At 43.6% G+C, this 20,759-nt stretch overlaps 2 protein-coding genes across 3 annotated transcripts in view; both read right to left on the reverse strand.

Moving 5' to 3' along the window:
- Positions 1 to 20,759, reverse strand: part of LOC111605416 — a 96,586-nt gene that overhangs the window by 72,774 nt on the left and 3,053 nt on the right. The gene's annotated exons all lie outside the window — the stretch shown is intronic.
- LOC115483083 (trichohyalin-like) lies at positions 10,361 to 15,207 on the reverse strand. The gene has a single exon (XM_030224108.1). It carries the CDS (start codon positions 15,114 to 15,116, stop codon positions 11,328 to 11,330), a length of 3,789 nt encoding a protein of 1,262 aa, XP_030079968.1. The 5' UTR covers positions 15,117 to 15,207; the 3' UTR covers positions 10,361 to 11,327.

Raw genomic sequence — 20,759 nt, forward strand, 5'->3', positions numbered from 1 at the left:
AAAGCTGTTGTATTAAATTTTAATGAGCCATGATTTGAGTTTAAATGGAATTTCCATTTCCATTTCCATTGCAATATCAAATTGCAAAATACTCATTGAATTTACACCTGGAATTTCAGTTTTTCTCTATGTTTCCGATTCGATGTTGTGCTGTATGTTGTTCAATACATGAGCTAAGAATTTATCTAAGATTAAAGCGTAAATGTTACTGAATAAAATAAATATTACGTGCCGCGGCGCATGCTAGTGCGCTCAAATGGATTTCAATATTTCGGGAAAATGATTTTCATTTCAATAACAATTGTATTTTAATTGATTTCACAAAAAAATAAATGGCATTGCACTAAACGAGGGGAGTGCTCAACTAGTAAATGCCAGCGTGTGACGAATCGTGATTTATTCTGATGATGTAAATTGAGAGAAACTAGAGGAGATCTTTTTCGAAGTAGACGATCTCAACTTAGCCTTCTTCTGACTGTTCCGACTCATACACCCTGTTTACTCGTCATTCATAGATGATGCTGAGTAAAAAAGTAACTCAAATTTGTAGCCGCATTTGCGAAGCGCGCATATATTATTGATATATATATAGACATTCATATAGAGTATATATATATATACATATAAGTATACATATATCTGCAGATTGAGCATAATTCATGTTGCGGGCAGCCTCGCAGCTTTGTTGGGAGTTTTGGATGGCGTGAATGGGACATGTGAGTGACATGGGTAGACAATTAATTGAAAACAAAATGCGCAGTGTGCGTGTGCGTGTGCGTGTGTGCGTGTGTGTGTGTGTGTGCGTGCTGTGTGCTTGTGTAAGTGGCACTGCGGACTTTGCGCCAGCAACACAAATCGTGCTAAAAACTTTTATCATTAACGCTGAAAATCAGCTTAAAATCTGCGCGCAAGACATTCGCATTCGCATTCGCATTCGGATTCGCATTCGCTTTTGCGTGCGACGACGAAAACTGTGGACAAGGCGACGATAAATGTCAAAAGGTGTTTTGTGTTTTGTTTTACTGCTGGGCGGGGCAGGTAGGCGTCAAGCAAGCAAGCGTTAAACAAAGCAAAATAGCAAAAGAAAAGAGAAAGAAACAAGCAAAAACTGTAGCATACTTTGCAGCGCAACTGAAAAGTGTTTGCCAAGCAAATTGATTAGAGCTGTGTGTGCGTGTGTGTGTGTGTGTGCCTTACTTTAAATTCAAGTGCTGCCTTTGAGGCTGGCGCCCATTTCTATACAAAAAAAAGCGGCTGCACAACGCGGCGTATGAGCATTATTTAAAATTAGCGCAGTGGAAATTTTTACGCGCCACACTTAATGCCAAGTGTGCGTATATGTGTGAGTGTGTGGAGTGCAGACTGCGTCTGTGTGTGTATGTGCCACAAAGCTAGCTTTGCTTAAAAATAATTCAATTGTTGGCTGAAGCTCTTTAATGTATTTCTTTCATTTTAATGCGTCATATGAGTACATGAGTACATGAGTATGGGTGTGTGTGTGTTTGTGTGTGTGCTCCTGCCAAAAAGTAGACTTCCATTTAAGCTAATTATGAACTGCCTTCACATTTGCTGCCAAATTCAGCTAGTGAAACGCGTTTACCTATTTACCCATTCATTTTGTCTAATGAGCTGTGAGTGTGTGTGTGTGTGCGTTTGGGTGCCCGTGTGTGTGTGTATACTTGATAGCCAAAATGAACAAATGTAGCTACTAATTACAATATAAATTCATATGCGTAGTCAAAATCGCAATCGAAATCAAATGCAAAAGGCAAAAACAACATTTTGAGTCTTCAGCAAGAAGACATTTGATCGACTGGCTAATACCCTACACAAGGCTTAACAAGCGAAAGCCTTTGGGAAGAGCATGAGCTTAACGCTTATGATAGCCAAAGCTCATAGTCCTATTTGCTAGGGTATCTCAAATGTCTATCATACTAGGTAATTTACACTAGCTAGCTTAAAGGGCGAGAGCTGAAGAGCGAAGTAGAGAAACGAAAGCTATATCAATATTTATATACAGAAAAGCTCTCATTTTATTTTGTTCTCAGCCAGCTCGCTTTACAGGGTATACGTATATTCATCATTTTAGCTAAAATTGCGAATATAAAGTGAACCGAAAGGTGAACATTATGCAAATTGGATATGCATGAAGCTATCTCACTCTATCTCTCTCACTCACTCTCTCACTTTGAGTGTGTTTCTGATTATATTTACATACGAGCACTACACACACACACACACACACACACACGGCACACTCAGTCAGCTTGGTGAATTGTGAGAGATAAACGTGGGCAAACAAATGCATAAACCAAATTAAATTCAGAAACTGCGCAACCTGAAATGCAACTGCAGAATTATTTATTAATCATACTGATTGTGTGTGTGTGTGTGTGTGTGTGTGTGCGTGTGTGTGTGCTAACTCAATATCAAATGACCAAAAGTACATTTAGATTAGATGAGTTTATGAGAGAGCGATTCATTTACATTCATTTGACTGACTGCACACACACACACACACACACACGCACACACACACACACTCTCCCTCTGTTCTGTTCATTTCAGATAAGTTATTTGAATTCCTTTGACCTCAAACTCAAAATTCCATTGCAAATCATTTAGCTAGTCATTAAATGAACATATCGTAAACAGACAGACGTTTGGCAGTTCCCGTTCCCAATGCACGCACAGCCTAAATTGATTTTAAAATTATTATTTATCTTTTTGTAAGTGTCAGCAATTTCTGCATTCAATCAAAGATAATATGACACATATATATCTACCTTAATCAAAGCTAACAAGTCCGAAGTGCTCTACTCACGACTGGAAGCTACAGTGAATACTGCATAGCTTTGGGCACGCATTCAATTTATCCGCTTAGCCATTTTCAGGGCATGAAAAGTCAAACGTCAATAATCCCTATCTATATACGTATATGCCCTCCTTCTAGTTCCCTATTCTATTACTTCTTTATTTGCTGCTTCTCACATCATAATCTATTCTATGCGCTACATTCTTATCTTTCTTATGAATAATTCTGCTTTATAATCTGGAATGTAATTCTTCCACCAACCATAATCTTTCTATTCGTATCCATACTTATGCTTACCTCCTTCAAACCCTACTTTTTATTTCTTTCATCTTCTCATACTTCGCATTCTTCTTCGTCTTTTCCTTCGCATCTTCGTCTTTCCTTCATCTTCTCATTCTACAATTGTCTGCCTCTTCTTCCTCTTCTCCTGCTTCTTAGAGTTTCCTTATAACTGTACTCTATCGTTTCATTCTTCTTCTCCAGCCACTTGTTCGTCCTCCTCTAACCATAACTTATCCGCACTTTGTATTTGCTGCTTAACCTCTTATCGCTACTTTGTATTTGCCTGAGCTTCTTTTACTCTAATTGTCTTCTTCTTGCTTTTTTCATCTTCTTCTCTTACAATCAAATCCCCCTGTCGAACTATCTTGACTTGCTTTCATGGCTGAAACTTAAAACTTCTTCTGATTGCTTTTCGTGCCATAAAAATAGTTCATCTTGGTGTCTGTAACTGTTCTCTGTTTTTGGTTTTCCGTTTTCTATTTGCTTTGATAGTTTTTCTGTCATCATTTGTCGCAGGTTAACGGCTTAAATGCTTAACCGCTTAAGCGCACCAGCCGGTTTACCGCTTAACCGCTTAACCGCTTCACTGTTGTGGTCTAGTCGACAAGGTGACGCACTTGAGACAGTTGCACTTCTCCATTTCAATCAGCTCATTGAGTCATAAACTTAAAGCACTTTTAAAGCAGAGCGAGAGCGAGCACAAGGGAGTAAATGAGAGAAAGAGAGAGAGGGAGAGAGAGCGCAAGTCTTTTGTGGGGGTTGGCCAAGGGGGTATGTCCGTTCAGTGCCGTCCAGCGATTGTCCAAGCTGACATCTCTCGCACTTGCGGGCTTGTTGCCTGCTGTGTTGTTGACAGCAAACAGTTGTTTTGCATAAAAATGCCATTGCAGCTGCAGTCAAGCGACAACGGAGAGAGGGAGAGAGGGAGAAAGGGAGAGAGGGGAGAGAAAGCTGTTCTACAAACACACAATAAATATATGTATGCAATGCACGCATGCATGCAGCTGGGCGTCTGTGTCCAGCCGAAAGCTTGTAGTTTAACATAAAAGTATTGCCCGCACACACGCACACACACACACACACACAGACACAATAGTTAAGGCTGGGATGAGCAGCGAGTGGGAAATGACGAGAGGCCTGTGGTTTGCCCAGCTTCATGCTGGGCTAGTTTAATATGAAAGTTATGTTTCGAAACTTCTTCACTTAATGCATCATGCACTGCTTGCGGCAAATGCAAATTGCTCTTTAAAAAAGCAAACGCGTGAAGAGCAAAGAGAAACAAGTGTCATCGCACAATAGACTTAGGGCGTAATCAGGTCAGGCATTATCAACTGACTATAACGAAGCGAATATTAAAATTAAAAGTATGGAATGAAGCATTACGAGTGACGAGTGAAATGTAACGAGTAAAAAGTAACGAGCAAGCTTACTAGCCTACCCAAATTACCCTGCAACAAAGACAATGTAAAGACGCCCTAGCTCCAGCAATTGCAGTAAGAACATATAAAGTAACGAGTAAAAAGCAACGAGTTGATCAACTAGCCAAGCTAGCGAGTAGGCCCATTAGGCTTTGAAATCTTAGCAACATTTTAAAACCAAAAAAAGTCTATAAAAAATGAAGCAAAGTAACGAGTGACGAGTAAAAAGTAACGAGTAGCTCCACTTATCAATCGAATAGCCTGGATTGCTGTGCAGCATATTCAGTTGAAAAACATAATTTAACCTTAGCCATTGCGAAAACTGAAAAAGTAACGAGCAAATTTAGTTCCTAACAAATTGGAAAAAACGGATTTCGGAGTTGCAGGAGAAAGGGACAGAGAGAGCAGCAGCAAGAGGATTGATACAAATGCTGACTTTGCGCTTTGCGCGCATTTGGCTTGGTTCATTTTAATATTTGAAGGTAATTATGCAGAGTTTTCAAAATTCAGTCAAGTCATGAGACTAAGCCATTAAATGAGCATAGAAGAGCCAGATAATGGATAACGTAGGAGAACTGTTTTTGCTCTAGTTCCAGAGATGCGTAAGGGTTAGTCGCTGGGTCATTAGAGGCACTGTGCAGCCAGCTGCTTAATTCGCCAGGCGATGCCAAATTTATTGCCTGTCATCTATGACAGACACACACAGACACAGACGCAGACAGACATCACATCTTGTTCGCCTTTCTGCATCTCATTGCGGAATTCTCTGTGTTCAACCAGACCAAAAACAAAAACAAAAAAAAAACAAGAGATGTTGAGATGTTTATCTTTTATCTGGGTTTCAAAGCAATTCCCTGTTTTGTAATGCAAAACTTTTGTGAAGCAACTCAAAGACCTTTCATCAATCAATTGCTCGCTTTTTGCCAGCTCTTGACTTTACTTGTAGCACGCGCTCTCTCCCTCTCCCTCTTTCCCTCTCTCCATCTTTCTTTATCTCACTCAAACTCTGGCGACAAGTAAAACAAACATAATCTCAGCTTGTTTTCAACGATTTCAATTAATTTAATGCCGCATCTCTTTTTGTTTTTTTTTACTTTTTGACAAGCCATAAAAAAACATGAGCAAGAAATGCACCACTTGAAGGACTAAGCTCAGCTTATAGATATCCTGTAATAAGTTTCAGAATATACCATAACATGAGCTTGAAGATATTTGGGCTAGAAACATACATACAAAACTACATAAAGCACAGTTACCTTAAATATTTATGCTATGTCTAGTACGTCATAAAGTTTTTCCTTTTTGCGGACATTAAAGATACGTTAAGCTTAGATATAACTTACAGTTAGTATAAAGCCATAATTATAGGGTATCTCATTCATTATAGGGTAGCTCTAAGACTTATATTGTTGGCTCAAATAACCCCAAGCATATATCTAATATTATATGTGAAACTCAGATAGATTATTGAACATGAGTAAAGATAATATGCCCCACACTTTTAAAATACTTTTTCAATGTACAGGGTATCTTTAGAGCTTATGTTGCATATGAAGTGTACTTCAATTATATATAATTTTTAATAGATGTAATATAATAGAGCCACTTGTGTGTATACGCTCTTTTATAGAAGTTGTTAGAGGACATAACTCATATGTGAATCTATTTACTTCACTCCACTTATATACCCTCTGGATATGTGATGCAGTTGTGTACAGGGTATTCTGAAAAGTCATATTTGTGGACATTTTGGTTGGGCTCTTCTCTCCGCTCCGCAGCTGGTGGTGCACAACATATGCGAATGATTAATGTGGTTTCTTCTGTGGGTTTTCGGTATAAGTTTCGACAGATTTTTCATGCCGCACGCTCCACATTTGTGGCCTTGTCTATAGGCCCAGCCGTTGCCGTTGCGTATGCGTTATTTTTATTGTTTGCTCGCTCGCTTGGAACTGGCAAAAGTTTCAAAGATTCTTATCAATGACATCGCGCGTGGCTTTATTTATTTTCGGCCAACTCGAGCAGATGTCATCGTGGCAGCCGAATCTGCTGCAGGCTGCAATCAGCGAACTGTCAGACCCACTCTGGTTAAATCAGCCGCAACTCCCGATTCACAATTCTCGATTCTCGACGCCCGATGCTCGATGCTCGCTGCTCGATGCTCGATGCTCGACTCTCGACTCTCCATTCGCAACTCGGTTGCAGTTCATCAACGCTTGTAGCCAGGCACTTCAGTTACTTTTATCACAGCTGCCACGCATCGTTGGGCTCAAACAAAAGGCAAATGCAAACCGAATGCACTCGTAGCTGTTGCTATTGCTGCTGGTGCTGCTGTAAATGTTGCTGTGCACTCAAACGTGCTCTGGCTACAGTAAGGCCTGCCCAACATGGTCAGGCGATTGCGCTTGAAGTTCATTTAGCTAGCTCATATCAAAGACAATGAATAGAAGTAGCAAGAAGCAAAACAGCTTCAGCAGGTTTGGACATAAAAGAAGTGAGCAGATGCAATGGTAGAGTACATAAAGGAATAGGGCTCAATTTAGTAAAAGTAACGAGAACAAGCAGCGATTGGGTGCAGAGAGAAGATAGTGAACGAGTAGCTGTGGCGAGTAGCGAGTACAGAGCAGCTAGAGCCCAGATGAGAAGGGAGACGAGAGAACTTAGCAAGAGCTTTATTATAGAATCAGAGACGAACAGGGCGGGTATAGAGAGAAGACATTCAACGAGTAGAAGTAGCGAGTAGCCAATAGCCAAATGAGTACATAAAGTTGAGAAAAGACCATGAAGAAGACAGAAATGGAATGAAGGCATAATAGGCTTTAAATAAAAGTAGTGAGTAGCAGGAAACTGGAATGAGTAGAATAGCTGATAACGAGTAGAAAGGCAATCGCATGCATCTATGGTTACACCTCACTACTTATGAAGTGTAACCATAGACCAAAGACAAGGAATAAGCACTGGGGAAAGTAGAGAATTGCTGTAAGCAGAGGGAGAAATGCACAGAGCAATTGCTCAACGATTCTCATTAGCGAGTAGCGACTGCACGGCGATGGCGACAAAAGCCAAAGTCCCTTTGCTTTTTGTCCTTCCCGCTGCTTGTGGTAAGCATTTCAATAATTCACTTGTCTGTCCATTTGCACTGCTGCAACAACAGCAACAGCAACAACAAGAACACATTTGGGTTGTACTTTTGCCATTTTGTTTGCTCAATTGTTCAACCACTGTAAATAAAACGTAGCACATCCGTTCGATGCGCCATATTGTTTGGCCCCGATTGAACAATTTCTCGTATGTTTTCACTTCCTCCAGTTCGCATTCGTCATTCAATTTTCGTCGCAGTCCTCATTACGCGCTACTAATTGTATTCAAATTGAGTTCTCACCACAGCAAAGGAGACCAAATCATCAAAATTTCATTTCATTATTGCCAATTTTATGAATGGCAATAGCAAAGTTTCTCGGCCAAATGAATTTCCATGGATATTACGAAAGGCATCGTAGCGTTCAAAGAGTCTTCGATATGGCAGGCAAGTGTGCTCTAGTCGGGAGTGTCCGACTGCAAGGTACCCTGCCTCGTCGTCCTCATCAGGGCTCTGGCACGCCTGCTCCTTTCGACAAAGCGAATATACCCCAAATTGCCAAGTTTAATGGGTGCAGGGTATTGTAATATTTAGATAATCAAAGCCCGTAAGCTGCATATGAATAGATTTGTGCGCTGCGTTCACACCTTAAGCTACAAGTTGCAGTAGGTTGCCTAGTTGCAGCGAGAGAGAATGGAAAACAAAGCTGTGTGAAATTTGTGAAAGGGGCTTGTGACGGCACGGCTGAAAGACTCGACGGCAGGAAGTGGGTCAGCTAAGCTGCTTAGCTGCGGTGCTGATGGCGCCGCATGTTACCAGCATGTCAAACATGTTAGGTAAACATACCCACACCCCCACACACGCACACACAGGCGCACACACATGTACATCAAAGTAATTAATATCCCTTCAAATGTTACATGCACTAATTACAACAACAACTCGAACAACAGCCAAACAAGCAGCCAAGACGAAATTTTGAAAACGAGGCTAACAAAATGCCAGCTAGAAACCTGACAGCCTCGGTGACACATCACATGAGGCGTCGATGGCTTCGGGTTCGGGTTCGGCTTCAGCTTGTCAGCGAGCGAATTTTACTTCTTGACTTGGCTTGGCTTAAGTCAAAAGCAAGACCCTGCAAGACATGTCAGCGAGAGCGTCGTGCATTGAATGAATGTTGCCTTGCAGCTTATGCTTCTGAACAGCTCACAACACAGGTGATCAAGAGAGACTTGCTAGAAGTGTGTGATGAATATGCATTTTTATTAGGCTCAAGGATAACTTTAGCTCAAGCCAAGACGCAGACGCATCTTGCTGATATTTCTTAGTGGAAATATCTTCAATATGTATAAAAAGGCAGATCGTTAACCTACGCTGCCTGCAGGGGTGTCGGGTTAAAGGGAACAGCTGATAAAGCTAAAAGGCAATTTACTGCGTCAATAATTAAAGGCTAAATACAGAGAGCTTCGGCACTGAATATACATTGACAGTTATCTCACAGCTTATTTAAAAGCAGTCAGTTTAAGACAGCCCTACAACTGCCTGCAGTACAGGTCAGGTCTATATAGACAAACTATAGCTAAAAGACTCAGGCTAATGTCGATTTCAATTTCATCTCGGACAGCAGCTCATCGAGGAAGTCTTGCACTAATGTGGGCCACTTGCTGCTTTGACAGATTTCCAACAGGGCTGTCTCGAAAGTGTATGCATATGCATGTTTGAGGAACGTTTTTTTCTTTTTTTTTGGTCAAGGTCATTTTGGCCCCAGAAGTTTCACGCTTGCTGCTGTGCATTTGTGCACAGTACGAAGGAATGGGAGAGGGGAGAGGGAAGAGAAGAAGGAGAGGGCAGCCATGCAGCCAAAAGCAACGCTCACTTGACTTAAAAACTCATGTCACTCAAGTTAGAAAAAAAAAAACAACTTTCAATTAGGCTCAACTGAGCAACCGCCACAACAGCAGCAGCAGCAGCAGCCAAAAGCAAGCGCTGGGTTGGCATGGCCACGCCTTCATTATTAATTGAAGTCTCGAATGCATGAGAGAGAGAGAGAGAGAAAGAGAGAATCAACAACATTTACATTTAATCAGTAATCAGCAGACGACAGCATTGCGTATACGTAACGTAACGTAACGTAACGCAGCGCCACGTTCACATTGCGTATACGCGATGTTAATAACCGATTGCAGCCCCTCGTCGTCTGCGTTGGCGTTGGCGTTGGCATCGTCGTCAAGAAGCTTCAGCGGCATCCTTGTCAATTTAATTAATTTGTCATCATTTATTATGCCAAAATAAAAATGCAAAAGAGCCCTGCGAGTGGGTTGTTTGAGTGCCGATGTTGGGGCAGAGTGCCTGAGCGAAAGGCTGAGATTGTGGATGGTTGGCGAAGTGATAAAGGCGAAATGCAGGGGCGACAATGAACTGACTATGGCAAGGTGACAATGGAATACCCTATTACGTCGCATTAGCCCTGAAGAGACGCACAACTAAGCTCCAGTTGTGCCTCAAACTGCCTGAAATAGCCTTGGCTATCGTAGCAGAGCGATTTGATTGCAGATGACCAAAGCTGATTGATGGTTTTCTAGCACAAACTAAGCATGGCATACCGTAGGACATATATCACACTGTATCTTGGGCTTTACAGAAGGCCCATCATGTTATGTCTAAGCTCTAAATTAAGGAGAAATTAAAAGACAAAGAATAGCAAAACATTACACGAGTCTATTACATCACATTTGAATACTACATTAAATACATACATAAAGCTAGTGTTGGAATGTATTAAAATATATATGTAAGTTAGTCTAGGATGTGCCTGAAAATGCCCTACTGAAACTTAACAGGGTATATACAAAACTGCTGATGGCTGATGGCGGCGCAAATGTCAGCAGTTGTTGCAGTCGACGAGGCAATAACGCAATTGCAACAGCGGCAACAACACCTGGTGAAGAAATTGCTTTTTAACCAACACAAATAGAGAGGACCTGACGAAGGGAGAGAGCGATGTCAGAGGTAAACTTTAAGTGCAAGATAGGTCAGGTCAGAGTTTTTCACCTGCCGCAGCGTCGGTTCTCAAGTGGTGTGTGCAAGCACATGTGGAAAGGAACGAGCCCAGACAGACAGCCAGGCCAAAGAGAGGAGGGACAAAGCGTTACGGTGCACGGGACGAGAGGCAAGCACTGAGGCTCGTTGTCTGCTGCGTAACGTTGACTCACGGCTCGCAAACGGGTTTCAATTTACATTTACGTTGATTTTTTGTTAAATTGAGTTTGACTTTGGCTGTCGTTACGAAAACAACGAGCGAAGACAACAAATATCAACATTGACATGGACACAAATGGGTTATAAGAAGCGCAAAATGACGCAAGATGCAGTTGGTAGAGAGTGCTAAGGTCTGTAGCTACAGATCCGAAGAAACGCAATATAGTGCGAACTATGCGAATTGACTAGAGAAGGAAGTCTGTCGCTGCTAAGTGGCGGAACTTTGAGAAATATTTGCGAAAAGAGATCTGCTAAAAGAGATCTCCCGAAAGAGATCTCTCGAAAGAGTTCGCCAAAAGGTTAGTCACATATAAGGTTGATAAGAAGATAAGTTTGAAATTCAAATTTTGAGCATTAGATCAAATGCATCTAATGGCAGTATGCGTAAGTCTAGGGCGCAGTAGAAAGATCCAAGGCATCGTATGTAATATTCCTCTAACTGGTATTGGCGCTTCAATCAGAGGAAACATCTGAAGGCTTATTGCTTCTGGTCCTTGTTGAGATTCGATCGTTTCATTGGTCTGCCTGTTGACATATTCTCGGCGATCTGCTCGAAATATAACTTCTCAATGGTTTGTAAGGCGCCTAGCCAGATGGCACGCGACTTGCTGCAGTGCTCGTCAAACAGTTGGCGCAAAAGCTGAAAGCTGTGAGTGGCCAGCAGCTTGCGTTGCGACATATCGGGATCCAGATGAGATTTCCAGCCGGGCAGCAAGCGGTGCTGGCAGCAGCAGCTGTGGCACTTGTCGAGCGCGCGATTTAAACGACTTATCAGGTGATTTTCCAGCTGAACATCCAGATCGCTGATCTGAAGGCGCAGCTCCATTTGATCATCGCCATCGTGCAGCAGAGGCTCGAAGAGCATGCCGAAGATGCGACAGGGCACCTTGGCCAATGGCTTCACGGCCAACTGCAGCTCATTTCGCCAGAGAATGCAGGTGCGATTGCATTGATTTTCCACTTCGGGCTTTGCGACGTCCTTCGTCACGTCGAGCAACTGTAGAACCTCAACCGATGCCTTCATCATTTGGGCCTGCAGCTGTTTCAAGTGTCGCTCCCGCTGCTTGGCCACGAGCAGCTTATGCTCCATCAGCGCGTTCTCGATCAGCAACTGGGGTCGTCCGTTGGAGTCCGTTTCACTGCCCAGCAGCAGCTGCTGAAAGATGTTCCGCTCCGCCTCCAGTTCCTGGTCGGAGAGCTGAAATTGTTCGCTGGCGCCCAAAGTGTCGGGTCGACGCTGATGACTCCGTGAAAGCTGTAAGTGCAAACCCCTCTGCGTCTTTCGCCTATTACGAGCGACCAACGAGCTCTGCTCGGGACCCATGCGAGGTGATGGCCACAAGGCTTCTGTTTGCGTAAACTGAGTGCAATTCGTTGAAGTCGTTGGTTCCTGACTCGATGGACTCACAACAGCTGCGCTCTGCGTTGTCCCTTCCTTCTGCTTTTCACTCTTATCCTTATTCTTCTGGCGTATTCGACGCGGCCAATGGTGCCTCATGAATATGGGTCTGGGCCTAGAGTCCACGGCTAAGTCCCCCATGCTGCCATCGCCTCCAAAGACCGCACGGCAACTTATATTGCTGGTGCTACTGTACACCTCAGACTTCTCCTTCCTCTCCTTGGACCTGTTCAACTCGCTCATATCTACGTAGCGCTGGTAGCGCTTGATTTTCTTCTTCAGCGGCTGCGCTGTAAAGTATTCACCGCTGGAATGTTCCTGTAAGCGCGCTTTGCGCTGCTGCTGCTTTTGCAGGTAGCCCTTGAGCTGTCTGCGTACCTCGCTATCGGATAGCATCTGCGCTTCACTGGAGCTGGACCTGCGTCGTGGTTCGAATTGAATATAGCGTCGCATCAGAGGCGACCACATGCGCTTTCGCTTGCCGAAGCTCGTTGATGGAACTCGACGCGGTGTCATCCGCCTGCTCTTGTCGGATTGAAGTGCCCCCCGCTTGCCATTTGACTTGCACTTGGTCCCGCTGTGCAGTCGATGCACTCGCCAGGCGAACCTGATGCACTCCTTCACCGATTCGGATCTCTCCTTGGCGAGCATACTACTCTCGGTCTTGCTGAGCTCTAGCCGGGTAAATGCTTCCACTTCGGTGCGACTATGCGCTTTGGTTAGCCAACCGAGCATGTCGCAGCGCTCCTTGATCTCCAGCTCCAGCTGCTGTTTCTCCACATCGATCGTGTGAACTTTCTGCTCGGCCAGCTCCAGGCGCAAACGCTGCTCATCGATGTGCTGCAGAAAGCATTCCCTCGTATATTCCAGCAGCTCCATTCGCCTAGCATTATTCAGCTGCTCGATTGACTGCTCCGGCGTTGGGGATGCAGAAGGCGAGGAGGTCAAAGCTGGTACGGATTGCTGGATAGAAGCTTGGTTATCGCCACCCAAGTTCCTGGGCGTAGGACTTCGTCTCGCTTTCGAATTCGCCTTATGCGTGTGCACTTGCTGCGTGTCATACCGATTCTGAGCTGGGATCGTACCATGCTCCTGCCCTAAGCGTTCAGACCAGCCATGATCAGAGTGAGCTTCGCCTTCCCGCAAGTCCTGCTGCAACCCTGGACCATCGACGACCTTCCGACTCTGCTGTTGAGTCTCTCCAAGGGAACACGGTTTGTTCTTGCTCGCCAGCTGCTTGTCACGTACTGCAATTAGCTTTCGCTCGAGCTCCTCGCTGCGGCGCCTTATTTGCTCTTCCTTTCGGCGCATTTTCTGCTGTTCCTGCAGAATTTTGACATCATCCGCTTTTATCAGTTCTTTTATTACGTTTGCATCTATTAACATCTCAGCAACTTTATCCTTCTGCTCGGCCTTTCCTTGTCCTCTGCGCTGCTTGCGTTCGTCGAGCACTTTTTGTTTCGTCTCGAGCTGCTCCCAATGCGGACGTTGGCGCTGAAGACGATTCTTTTCTGCCTTGCATTTTGGATTGGATACTTCTGGTTGCTTATGATTCTCGGTAATCTCTTTGGCCTGCCTTTGCTGCTCTCCACGCTTGCTCTGGCCAGACTTGACGACATCAGTTTCGCACTTCTTCTGCGCGAGCAAACGATTCGCGATCTTGCGTTGTTTGCGCAAATTGCGCTCGTGTTCGCGCTGTCCGTTCACACGCAGCAATAGATTCTCGTGCTCCTTGAGCTTACGCGCTCGCTCCTGTTCGAGCTGCTGTTCCTCGCGCTTTTTCTCCTCCGCCTCGCGTGTCTTGTGGCGCTCGCGCTCACGCTCTCGCTGCTGTCGGTCCGTCTCCTGCTGCTCCTTGCGTCGCTCGATATCCAACATTTTGCGCACGCGCTCCGGCTCCTTGGCCTGCTCGCCTAGCGGCAAAACCAAACCTGGAGTTGAATCTATGCAGGCTTTCTCTGAATATTTAAACATTTGCGCGTCGAGATCGCTCTCCGCCTCTTTAAAGTGTTTCTTCTTGTACAATTCTAGCAACGGCTTCGCCATTCGATTGCCCGCAGGCAAATCGCCTGAAGCTGCTGGCGGTGCCTTGGCCGTAGCAGCTAGCGAGGGCTTAGCCGTAACAGCTGGCGGGGGCTTGGCCGTAACAGCCGGCGGTTGCTTGGCCGTAGCTGCTGGCGGGGCCTTGCCCGTAGCGGCTGGCGGTGTCTTGCCTGTAACTGCAGCCGAACGATATGGGTTTAGCCCAGACTTAGGTGCGTTTGGTTTCTTATGCATGGCCTTGGTGCTAGAGATAAGCTTCTGATGCCAGAGCTGATGTTCCACCTTTTCCAATTCATTTATCTGCTCGACTACATTGGCCTGCGATGTCGAGGGCTTCGTCTCGTCCTCATCGATCGGAGCACTCACAGACGATGGAGCCGGCGCACGCAAGCTCTTGGCCACGGTCTCTTTCTCGGCTAGTCCGGGATGGACGAGCTTCCGCTGCTGCTTGGGCAGCCCAACTTCCTTATCGTCAACCTTCAATTCTGGCTTTATCTGTTTCACCTGCTTGCGTCGCATGTCGAAGCATTTGCGCAAATCTCGATTGCAATTGAGCTCATCTGTAAAGGGATAGCCCAGCTGTCCGTCCTTCTTCAGCTGGCTGTGCATCAAGTCGATCAGGCAATTCCTCACCGCCTTCTCGTCTTTGGTGGTGCGCGAGAAGACGCTCAGCCACTTGAGGCACAGCTCTCGATCTGCTGCACGCGGATGCGCCTTGCTCATCTCTCTGATCAGCTCCATTTGCTGCTTGAAATGAAGATCCATCTTCTCGTCCGACAAACTGCGTGTCACACTCAACTTTCCAAGTTGCGACGATGACTGCATGGTACTCGATTTTCTTTATAATTTCTCACCTTTCAATTATGTTACACTTTCTGATATTTTTCTTAAAAACTTTTCTGACTGTTCAGTTCGACGTCTGTACACAAACTAAATAATTTTCTGGCATCGCTGCTAGGAAACAATCTCTCATAGCCTGCTGTACAAAATATCAAAAAATATTTATTAGGAGTGCTCCTGTGGCACAGTGTTTCCTACAGATATCACTCAAACAACTTCTCTTCAACTAGCCCGCCCTCAAGGCAGTCCCAATGGCCTCTCCATTGGCCAGGAATGTTTTGTAAACACTTAAGCAAAGATTTCCTAGCAGACCAATGCCAGTTTCGATTGCTCCAGCTACATTTTTGGCACATAATTGCTCTTCAGGTCAGTGGGTCTCGAATAGGCCCTTAAACTAGCTTGCCTAATGCTCTTGATGCTTGCACGAGCCCCAACATAATAGCCATAATTCTGGTTTCAGTTTCAGAAAACACAAAACTCCATTGTTGTTGCAGTATTAGCCGAACTCGTGCTGCCTTCAAAATTCCATCAAAATTCTGTGTGGCCTTAGTCTAATGACTTAACATATTAAAGAACTTTCACTCTGCGCCTTACCAATTACTTTGGCTTAGTATAAACTTTATTTGACAAATGCCCAGCGCAGAGTGTGTGTGAGGGAGAGAGAGAGAGGGGGAGAGTGTGTGTAGGTCTACAAATTGATGGCCATAGGATTAACAAAATGCTTTTAATGTGCTAAATGAAATTAATAAAGTGCTAAAAGTTTTTGAGCCGCAAAAGTCTTGGCCCCAGGCATTAGTGAAAAGCTATCCACACACACACTGTGCTATGGGCGTGGCATGTGAAGCATTAACAAACGATTTCATAATTATTATATTATTATCATTATTGAGCGCAGACACCTACACACACACACACACACACACGCGCGCGCGCACACACACCCAGCACACCCTCAATCCGTTGGGGCGACTTTCTAATTGAGTGCTTAGCACAATTTTGATAATAATTAATATTTATGCCTTTTCCTTTTTGGCCCGCTTCTAGGGACTTCATACATTGAGCCGACTTTTGAAGTCCCTTTAAGACCGCTTTGTCTGCTTGCTCAACTTGCTCTTGGGCTTTGGCATAGTTGGCCACGAATTAGTAGAGAAACATTCAATTGAGCATATTCCCTTCAGCCACGCCTCTCCCTCTGCCTCCCGCCCTCTGTCTCTCACGCTCTCACTCTCGCTGTCTATGCTTATCCTAGGGCCAATGGAGCGGAGCGCACGAGCTGCAGGTTCAGCGCTCATTAGGCGCAGCAAAAACAACAACAGACAAAGAACTGACTGCAAATCCGTTTGAAAGAAAGACCCAAGTCAAATGCGATAGACTGAGCCCTTTTTACGTATATCCTATACCCTATAAAAATGTGCTAGTGGGTTATATGCGTTTTCATGTCAGCTAACAAAATAGAATAGGAAAATAAACGAGCACTCTCTTTTCTACTCCTTCCCTTTATGTATACCCTGTAAAATATTTAAGGTATATTCATACACAAGTGTATACCCTGTAAAATATGAGGAACTATTTTATATAACATTCACAATAAATATGCATATTGAAAAGTAAAAAGTATTTCTGTATAGAACATTTAGCTAGTTACAGAGCATATACACGTCGGGCACACCCCACGAAACGATCTATTATTAAAAGTGGTTGCAGTTAAAAAATGTTGTGCACATTTTCATAGCATCAAAATAATTTCTAGTCTAAAATGCTTACAGGGTATCTGCTAGTCTAGCAGCAAAGTGCTGCACTCTATATATATATCACCACATATCTTTAAAAAGTGCCGTTTGAGAAAGAGAAAACCGTGCACGTCATATAAAAATAATAGCTACAGAGTATCTCTAGTCGAGCATTTCTGTATTCCATTTTTCTTCGCTTATTCCATTTATACTAATTCTACTTCGTTTTTAGACTATTCATACGTTGAGGCATTTTACGATACATTCTCTTAGCTACAGGGTATTGCTTAGTCGGTCAATTGCCTTTGTCATTCATCAAGTTGTTTTCCTTTCACTTTGCAACTGATTTATTTGATTTGATAGGTCTTGACGCAAATGTGTTTCATTTACCTACTCAGAAAACGCTTTCAAGGGTGGGCGTGACAAGGGGCTGGCCAGGGGCTGGTCTGGTCTGTGTGGTGGTGGATGGTTAGGTCAGTCTAGGAGCGAGTCTCTCTGTCTGTCTGGCCTTGCCTTGCCTCTAAGTTGTTTGCCAACAATTTGAAACGCAACATTTGAGGCTCAAAGGGTTAGACGGGTTTTTTGGTCATTCGATACGGCGCTCATTAAATTTCATCTTTTTCTACTTCTCTATTGCATACGCTGTAGACATGCTGATGCGACTTGAAGGGTATTTGTGAGCAGCGTATAAAGTGAAGTTTTCTTCTACCTGTTATTCGAACTAAGATCTAAGGCTTAGACTTGCGGCAAGCCGAGCTCGAACCGTGAATTAAATTACGGAAGTTAAGTCATTTGGCTTTTAGGTCAGCAACTGAGTTTAATGACTCAGGAACCACAAGTTATTGCTTTAGATTATTAATACAACCTTCCTTAGGTTATTCTTCGAACTAAGAACTCAGAACGTGTGTTTGGAAGACGCTTTAATAAACAGGCTCACATCATGCCAAAACATAGGCCATATCACACGAGAGCAGAGCCCACTCGTTTGCCAATCTGTCAAAGTTGTTATTTTTCTGTCGGGGTTTCAGGCACATATTTAACCGATTGTCATTAATTAGGTGTCAACTGCAAAGCTTTGAAATACTGAAAAGCCCATGCCCAATTAGCGCATGCTTCCCCGCGTCGCTCCGGGTTGCGCCTAATCTTTCGTCAAACTAATTAGCGTTAAATATGATAGTTTAATTGGTGAAATAATTGAGGAGATTTGGCTTAGCGAGTGTTTGAAGAGGAGATAGCCACAGAGAGGGAGGGGGAGAGAGAAAGTCGTAATTTGTTTGGAAAGTAAAATTGTTTGTTGATATATAAAATGAGCAAAGGCACAGCGAGAGGACAATGTTTAAAGTGGAATCGCGCTGCTTATCGTTACGTTATTGTTATCGATACATGAATTATGATAGTTTGAGCTTGACTGATTCAGGCAGAGGCTTAACACAACTTTATATAATCTTTATCGCTTAATCGATAGGTGGTTATCGTTATCGATATATTAAGATGACTTTGATTGATTTTTAGCAGCAGCCGCTGCACGAACTTAGCCCTGCAAAATGTCCCACTCCAGCAGCTCGATCTCTACAACTTTACGAGTTGTTGCTGCTTAGATTTTCTTGTTTTCCCTTTCTTCGTTTCCCTCTCCTTCTTCCTTTTCTGGCTTCTCTTTCTTTTACTGAACTTGACATTTATCGCTTTATACGCATTTCCTTTTGCCTGCCTGTCTGACTGCCTGTCACTCGGCTTGTCCATTCACATCTCTCGCCCCCGCTGCCATTCTGTCTGCCTGTTAGTTTGACATGTTTGTTATGTTTATAGCACGATATATTTACCAAACTTAATTGGTAGTTATAGACGTTCCATATAAAATGCCAAGAAAATAAAATACGAGACATGAGGCAAGTCCAACAACAAAAGGACTGGGTGTGGGCAGAGTTAAAGGCTAAGGCGTTGAAGCAATTGTATATAGATAAGCAAGTAATAATGGTATCGAGCTATCGATATATCGATTAAAATATTTATCTAATCTAATCTAAACTGTAAATAATCTGCGTTGTCAGTTAAAGGTAAAGCTTTTAATCAATTGTATCGCATAGAAAAAATGCATAAATACTAAATTGAACAAGTTATCGATATTTCGATTGAGAATACTCTCTGTGATTGCAAGAGTTGCCTATAAGCAATACACAATGCACAATTCAAGCGATATATAGTAGTATTAAATAATAATAATATATAATAATAATAATAATAATAATAAAGAAACTTTATCTCAATAAATAAATACTTATGCAAAATACATTGTTATCGATATGTATCGATAAGTAACGAAGCCATATACATAAACATATTCTTAGCTAACATTATAGGAAAAGCGCTCCAGTTGCTTTGCTTTTCATTCAATACATATATATATCGGTATATATCGATATATATCGGCAGCTGCTCAAATTCACATCAAAGCCAATTAATGAGCATTTTTCGATATAGCTTACTTTATTTTTACAGTTACTAGAAATGCCCAAATTCAGTTGCACTTAGCGCTTTAGCCACGCCCACTCTATTGACGCCCACATACCACTCCACTCGGACCCTGACAAAGCTGGCAAAAGCTTTCGTTCTTTCGTTCCTGGCCCGAACCCCTAGATACCGTGACTACAGAGACTCCAGAGGCTGCCAAATGATTGTCATTGTCCGTTTTATGTTTCATTGTGTTGCCTGCGGCTGGAGCTGGAACTGAAGCTGGAATGTGTATGTGCACATGTGTGTGTGTGTCTGCGTGTGTGTCTTGCGAGTTGTTGTTATTTGTATTCGTATTAGTTTTTGTGTTTATGGCTTTTCTTTTGCAGCGGCGCTTTAATTGATGCGCCTCCTTCATGTAATCATAAATCTCACTCGCTCGGCCTCACTCTCTCCCCCTCTACAGACCTCCCTCTCTCCCTCTCTCTATCTCTCTCTCGAACAACAATAAAAATCAAATCAAATTTAATACAAAATTAAATAAATTGTGCTTTGGCTGCGACTGGCTTTAACAACTGCTGTTGCTGTGCCTGCTGCGCCGTCTTTTGTTTTGTAGTTTTTATCATATACCCTCTACATTTTGCAGGCTTGGAAGCTGGCCTGCTGAACAAAGGCAAGAGTGACTAAGAATTACAGGGTATGTATGCAGTCTCCACTCTGATCACTCAACATGTTTTCATGCATTTCTGGGCCATTTAAAAGCAAAAATGTGTTGAAATTTTCTACTGTCTGTCACTTAGCTCTTACAGGGTATCTAGCTAGTCAGGCATTGGCTTGCTTTCTCATATATCGTTGTGGCAAGTTGTGTAGCCGCAGCTGGCACGCAAAAATTTCAACTTTTGGCCAAGTCTTCGCCAGTGCCCCCACCCCCACCACTCGCACTCTCTCTCGCCCTCTTTCTATCTGTTTCTTATTTAATTTGGCTGACTGAGAAGCGCGTAGAGAGGCGAGGTACTGCCGCCGCATGTTCGTTGACTTTATTTGCTGTGTGTAATAAAATTAAAGCCCTTTAGCTATTGTACTTTCAGAAAACCAAAAAAAAGCAAAGAAAAATGCAAAAGAACAAATTGTAAGAGGCGGGTGGGGCGGGTGGTGGCAGGGGGTGGCAGGGGGTGTGGCGACAGGCAGCAGTCAGCAGTCAGCAGTCGACAGCCGGCAGTCGGCAGGCAGTGCGAGCCAACGAGCCATGAATGTTGCTCTTAGTTTTGTGGATGTGGCCATTAAGTTGGCCTTTTTATAGTCCTAGTTACATGCCCGCCAGGCAGACACGCAGCCACGCAGCCACGCGAAGGACGAAGGACGCTAGTCTGAAACATATTGAGAATATTCGCGCTGTTGTTTAGCTAGTTTATATCGCATTAGATCTGCGACGCTTGCTAATGAGGTTCAG

Source organism: Drosophila hydei, unplaced genomic scaffold (assembly GCF_003285905.1).
Source record: "Drosophila hydei strain 15085-1641.00,03,60 unplaced genomic scaffold, DhydRS2 tig00000358-arrow-arrow-pilon, whole genome shotgun sequence".
NCBI classification, from domain to species: domain Eukaryota; kingdom Metazoa; phylum Arthropoda; class Insecta; order Diptera; family Drosophilidae; genus Drosophila; species Drosophila hydei.